Raw genomic sequence first — 6,252 nt, forward strand, 5'->3', positions numbered from 1 at the left:
TGAGGTTTTCTGTATAACATGTGAGATTTAAAATTGTATTTGAGTAAAATTAGAGAATTTACTGAATCTTGAAAAACCTAAAGATAAAAATGCATTACAAAGTACGAACAATCATTCAGATATGTGTGTGGTGTTTTACTGAGAAATACAGCACTGTACAAATGTTTTTGCAGTCCCTGAACACTCACACACAGAGAAGCACCACCAATGCAAACTATTTTTTTCACCACACATGCAATATATGTTTAGCTCATATATGATTCTGCTTCAATCATACTGGAGAACAGCGAAATCCCTTCCTTCTACAAAATGGTTCCAAAGAGACTGGATCAGTTCAGGGGGATTCTCAAATTACTTGACCATTTCCAATGGAGATGGATTGGATTGTTTGCTACAGATGGAATGACTTTACAATGGTTCATACAAAAGATGTTACCAGAATTTTCCAATCATAGTATTTGTTTTGCATTTCTTGATTCATTCACCAGTTTTGAATATGATATTGAGAAAAGAAATTTTAGGAGAAGTTCAATGTACTTGTCTGATAAGATCATAAACAGCAAAGTCAATGTCTTGGTCTTCCATGGAGAGGCTAGAAATATGCTCTGTTTTAGACATCTTCTACACCTAGGAATCAAGGCCCAAATGCAAAATCCAAAAGGAAAAGTCTTTATTCTGACAATCGGGATGGAGTTAAAGACGTACCTCTTCAATCCTATCTTAGATATGCGATATATCTCTGGTGCTTTATCATTTGCACTTCAGTCTAATGAACTTCAAGGATTCCAACAATTTATTCAGAACAGAAACCCTTCTAATGCTGAAGGAGATACTTTTATTAAAGATTTCTGGACAGATCAATTTCGCTGTATATCCCAGGACATTGTTCTGGACCGTTTTGTATTGGGCAATTACTCTGGGAGAGCTTGCACTGGAGAGGAGAAACTCGAGAGCCTTCCTGAGCACGTCTTCCCAAGGAGTGTAACAGGCCAGAGCTACAGCTTTTACAATAGTGTCTATATCGTGGCTCATGCCTTACATGTCATGATTTCATCCAGATCCAGAAGGAGATTGGGGATGAAGAGAGAAAGATGGAGCCTTCATAATCATGAGCCATGGCAGGTGACAGAGTCGAAACTTGAATTAGGGGCTGTTTGTTCCAATTTTCTTATCATTTCCAGTGACATTTAACTGTACACCTGAATGCAAATTGGTGTGTGAAAGAGAAATGAAGAGAGGGAAATGTGAAAGGGCACATGAGAAAGAGTGGTATGTTTGAGAGATGTACATGGTGTTTGTTTTTGTTTAAGGGGCCTTCATAATCATCAGCCTTGGCAGGTGACATAGTCGAAACTTGAATCAGGGGCTGTTTGTTCTATTATTATTATTATTATTATTATTATTATTATTATTATTATTATTATTATTAATTTTCAGTAACATTGTACAAATTGCAAAGTGTTTGTTAGGAAGGTTTTTTGTTTTGTTTTCTGATTTATGTTCAGGGATTCCCTTTTTTGTTGACAGAAACACCCAGTCTCTTTGCTTCTTTGTTGCCCACTACCCCTGTGGAGATGTTGATGGGAACTTGATTTGCTCTGTGTAGAGAGTTTCCCAACATATTTTGGGGAAGAGAGAACGATAGGGACTCCTTTTGCAGATTTTGCAGCTAGAAAACCTTCACACTCTCCACAGCACCTCGGCTTGCCTTTAAAAACTAGGCCAAACTAGGCCGAATGGAAGTGGGGACTCGCATGGGTTGGTGAGGGGGTGGGGGAACGAAATAGGTCATGGGTTGGGACAGCGTGGGGGAAAATATAGGGATGAGCCACAGCAATGCGTGGCCACATCAGCTAGTAAATAATAAAAATCTGACCTAGATCTAGCTTTATTAACACCAAGAGGACAATATCCACCACAGTGCCCTTCATGGAAGCAGGGTTTTTTTTGGTCTGGCTGAACCATTTTCTTAAGTAGCTTCTTTTTTTCTGTTTTTGTTCTAGCTCTACCATTTTTTGAAAGCTGTGTCATTTAACAACACTGTTGCGGAGAAGATTTCCTTTGACCAGGATGGGGAGCTCATTCAAAAGTATGACATTATCAATTTGGTCACATATCCAAACCAATCTTTCAATAAAGTGAAAGTTGGAAGGATGGATCCCCAAGCTCCTCCTGACGAACTCTTGAGCATCAATGAGGATGCAATAGTTTGGCCCAGCAGGTTCAATCAGGTAGGACCTCAATGCAGAAGTGTCCCAGTTCTCAATGAGGGTGAGTTTTTTGTTTGAAGCCCAACCCTCTGCACAATTTTGTGCTTGCCTATGCTCATATTCCAACCATCCCAACCCTCTGCGGAGAGATTTCATGGAGGGTAAACAAAAAGGCTCATGAATTTTCATGCAGATTTTTTTTTTAATGCATATACAAATCTGAGTAACTAAATTCTACACAGCAAATAAAGAGAAATGCAGGGAAACCAAGCATACAAGGTTCCGCTCAACATTGGGTCGGCTGCAAGTGTGTGTGCACAACAGGGCCTGTCACGCCCTCTAAGGGGTCCTTCAGAGCCTATTGCAGCCACATGAAGGCCCAACAGCAGCCCAAAGGAGCCCATTGCACTGGTTTCATTTTCAAGGTAATTCTCACATTTCCTTCAACATACATTCCATGGGTAAACAATTCAAAATGCTGTACTATCCTATGATGAGTATGGGCTTTTAGGTGAAAAAAACTGAAATCCAAAGTGGGTGGGACTCCTGTCCTCTGATAGAAAGATGGTTGACCACACTCCAAGGGAGGTATGTTCTTGAAGAGAACATCGGAACCCTTTCTGTGTAAAGGGAGTGCATCTGAACCACGTGTAATGAGGCCTCTCGTTTACTTCAACATATATTCAAATTGTTTTTTTATGTTGCTTAGTAAGCTCAGGCCACTGTATAGCATATTCTGTCGCGAATTCTAATGATTCCAAGATGATTCTCCTGAAGATCAACATCTCAACCTTTCATTTATTGATAGACACTGCTCTGTGTAAAGGGAGTTCATCTGAACCATGTGTAATGAGGCCTCATAATTTCCTCATTTACTTCAACATTTATTCAACAGGCAAACAATTCAAAATGTTCTTTATGTTGCTTTGTAAGCTACGGCATTGTATAGCATATTCTCTCCTGAACTTTAATGATTCCAAGACAATTCTCCTGAAGATTAACATCTCCCCCTTTGATTTGTTGATAGACACGGCCTGTTGCTTTGTGTAATCCCAAGTGCCCGACCGGTTATAGGAAGAAAAGCAAGGAGGGGGAGTCCTTCTGCTGTTATGACTGCATTGTCTGCCCCAAAGGGTGGATATCGGAGCATGAAGGTGAGAGTTTCAGGATACAGATGAAGAAGAATGTCTATACTTCACAGACAAATACAAGGAAGAATAACGGGCACATTATGTGAATGCAATCCAGGTCTCCAATGTTATGTGCCTTCCATGTTTCAAATGAGATTTGGTACTGTCTATGAATCTGTATATTTGTGAACCTTAGTATCCAGAGCCATCTAGCACATTGCCAGCTGCTATGCATATGCCTGAGAGTAACAGCTATAGCTACTTTGTGTTACTTACAGAGTTAAAAATAATTCCAACCTGTTTTTTGGGGGGTTTTCTATTTCAGATATGCCTGTGTGTTCAAAATGTCCAGATGATCAATATGCAAACAAGAGACAGAATGCATGTATTCCCAAGACTGTAACCTTCTTATCTTATGAAGAACCTTTGGGTATCAGTTTAACGATTTCTGCCATTTCGTTTTCCATTATCACAGTTCTGATGCTAAGAATATTTTTGAGGCATCATGAGACTCCCATAGTTAAAGCCAACAACAGGGGCCTGACCTACACTCTCCTCATCTCCCTCCTGCTCTGCTTCCTTTCTGCACTCCTATTTATTGGCAGACCTGACAAGGTGACATGTTTTCTGCGCCAAACTGCCTTTGGCCTTGTGTTCACAATGGCTGTGTCTTCTGTGCTGGCCAAAACCATCACTGTGGTTCTTGTTTTCATGGCCACACAGCCTGGATCCAGTATGAAGAAGTGGGTGGGGAAAAGCCTGGCCAGCTGCATTGTGGTTTCTTGCTCCATTCTCCAAGGAGGCATCTGCCTGGTGTGGCTTTCCACCTCTCCTCCATTCCCAGATAGTGACGCCCAGTCAATGACTGAGGAGATTGTATTGCAATGTAACGAGTCTTCCCCAATCATGTTTTACTGTGTCCTGAGCTATATGGGCTTGCTAGCTATGGCCAGCTTCACTGTAGCTTTCTTTGCCCGGAACTTGCCCGACAGTTTCAATGAAGCCAAGTTCATCACGTTCAGCATGTTGGTGTTTTGCAGTGTTTGGTTGTCCTTTGTTCCAACTTACTTGAGCACCAAAGGGAAATACATGGTGGCTGTGGAGATCTTCTCCATCTTATCCTCCAGTGCTGGGTTGCTGACTTGCATCTTCTTCCCCAAATGCTACATTATCTTGTTGAGGCCTGAGCTGAACAAAAGGGAGCAGTTAATTAGGAGAGGAAAACATTGAAGATCATTGTTATTCTCAAAAGTCGCTGCCTGTTGCTGCTGCTGCTGTTGTTGTTGTTGTTACTTATAGCTCATTCAAAGCTTTTCTGACTTAAGTATAAATTAAGTGGATTTCATTGTTCAAAGAATATCTTAAAAGGACATAATTGTGAATGTTCATCGCGCCCGTTATTCACTTTCTATCCACATCATACATCTGGACAGAGCACGGCAGAATTCATTCATTTTTCTCTGCATATTACCATCTCAGCAACACTGATAGGAAATGAACTTAGTTTTATTTTAAGGTGAGTCTCCTTCATTGGAGTACAATGCTATAATAACAATACCATACCGACTTTAAGAAGCTTTGGGAAACAAGTGAAGGATAAGAATTCATGAATTGGGGAAAACCTGCAATTCCTTACAGATGGCATCCAAGAGTGACACTCTCAGGTAATGCAATTGCAGGAGCAGTTCACTTCCCCTTCCACTTTTCTGTTCCTTTAATTGTTTGATAACAAACTGGGATGGAGGCCTATGCAGGTCTCCATTTACCTCCACTCTGGGAGGGTTCAATAAATAAATAAATAAATACTAAAAATACAAGAAAACACCAGACATTAAAAACTTCCCTAAGCAGGGCTGCCTTCAGATGTCTTCTAAAAGTATAGATAGATGTTTATTTCCTTGACATCTGAAGGGAGGGCGTTTCTCAGGGCGGGCGCCACTACCGAGGAGGCCCTCTGCCGGATCTTGGTGAACAAAAAATTAGGCATAGAGTTTGCTACTTTAAGTGAAGAAAAGAAAAGAGGTGTGGTATTGTATATAAAACAGAAGTTCAAACCAGAACTGGTATTTAAAGATGAGGATGGTAGGGTAATTGCAGTCCGAATCATGGTAGAAGGAGAGAGGCTATTGGTAGTAGGACTGTATGCACCCAACCAAAGAAAAGCAGCCTTCTACAAAAAACTGGAGAAAAGACTAATAGAATATATAGAAGAAAAAATGCTCCTAATGGGAGATTTTAACAGAGTGGTCGCCCCAGTGTTAGATAGAGCTGGAAGGAAAAAAACTAAAAGACTGCAAATTACCAAAGTCCTTCTTTAATATGATAGAAAGGCTGGACTTAATAGATAGTTGGAGGGATAAAAACCCCACCTCTAAACAGTACACATTCTATTCTGAGCCCAATCAGAGCTCAGGAAGGATAGATTACATCTGGGTGTCGAGAGAATTAAGACCTAAAATAAGCAAAATTGATATCCCACCAAGAACCCTCTCGGACCATAATCCGATGTATTTAGAATTGTTGGGTGAGCAACCTTCTCCCTTCCGCTGGAGAATGAACGAAGGGTTATTTTACGATCAAAAAAATGTAGACAAAGCCAGAGAAGCATTTAAGGAATATTTAGATTTTAACTTAACAGAAGGGTCAGAACTCAACTGGGTCTGGGATGCAGGTAAAGCATTCATGAGGGGTTTCCTAATAAAACAAAATAGTAACAAAAAAAGGAAAAGGAAAAAAAGATAGGACAGATAACGAAAGAGCTGGTGGAAACCGAAAAACAGTTGATTAGGAACCCGACAGACAAAGCGCTAAAACAAAAAATAAATATATTAAAGGCTGAATATGCAACTTTGGTAAGCTCAGAAGTAGAGTGGAAATTGAGATGGATCAAGCAAAAGAATTTTGAATATGCA

At 40.3% G+C, this 6,252-nt stretch overlaps 2 protein-coding genes across 2 annotated transcripts; both read left to right on the top strand.

Moving 5' to 3' along the window:
- The first annotated feature begins 309 nt into the window (after positions 1-309).
- LOC148683853 (vomeronasal type-2 receptor 26-like) lies at positions 310-3,447 on the top strand. Its single transcript, XM_088655817.1, has 3 exons — positions 310-1,122; positions 2,004-2,231; positions 3,238-3,447. Exons 1-3 carry the CDS (start codon positions 310-312, stop codon positions 3,445-3,447), a joined length of 1,251 nt encoding a protein of 416 aa, XP_088511943.1.
- A 220-nt stretch (positions 3,448-3,667) lies between these two features.
- Positions 3,668-4,570, top strand: LOC148683854 (vomeronasal type-2 receptor 26-like). The gene has a single exon (XM_088655818.1). It carries the CDS (start codon positions 3,668-3,670, stop codon positions 4,568-4,570), a length of 903 nt encoding a protein of 300 aa, XP_088511944.1.
- The last annotated feature ends 1,682 nt before the right edge of the window (positions 4,571-6,252 follow it).

The sequence above is a fragment of the Zootoca vivipara genome, chromosome 12 (genome assembly GCF_965207765.1).
Source record: "Zootoca vivipara chromosome 12, rZooViv2.hap1.1, whole genome shotgun sequence".
NCBI lineage: Eukaryota > Metazoa > Chordata > Lepidosauria > Squamata > Lacertidae > Zootoca > Zootoca vivipara.

What these genes read in the sequence shown, in the direction of transcription:
- LOC148683854 (XM_088655818.1), top strand. Translation starts at nt 3,668, where the DNA reads ATGCCTGTGTGTTCAAAATGTCCAGATGATCAATATGCAAACAAGAGA.
- LOC148683853 (XM_088655817.1), top strand. Translation starts at nt 310, where the DNA reads ATGGTTCCAAAGAGACTGGATCAGTTCAGGGGGATTCTCAAATTACTT. An exon ending in ATAATCATGAGCCATGGCAG is followed by an intron (nt 1,123 to 2,003) that starts GTGACAGAGTCG and finishes TTTTTGTTCTAG; the next exon opens with CTCTACCATTTTTTGAAAGC. An exon ending in GGCCCAGCAGGTTCAATCAG is followed by an intron (nt 2,232 to 3,237) that starts GTAGGACCTCAA and finishes ATTTGTTGATAG; the next exon opens with ACACGGCCTGTTGCTTTGTG.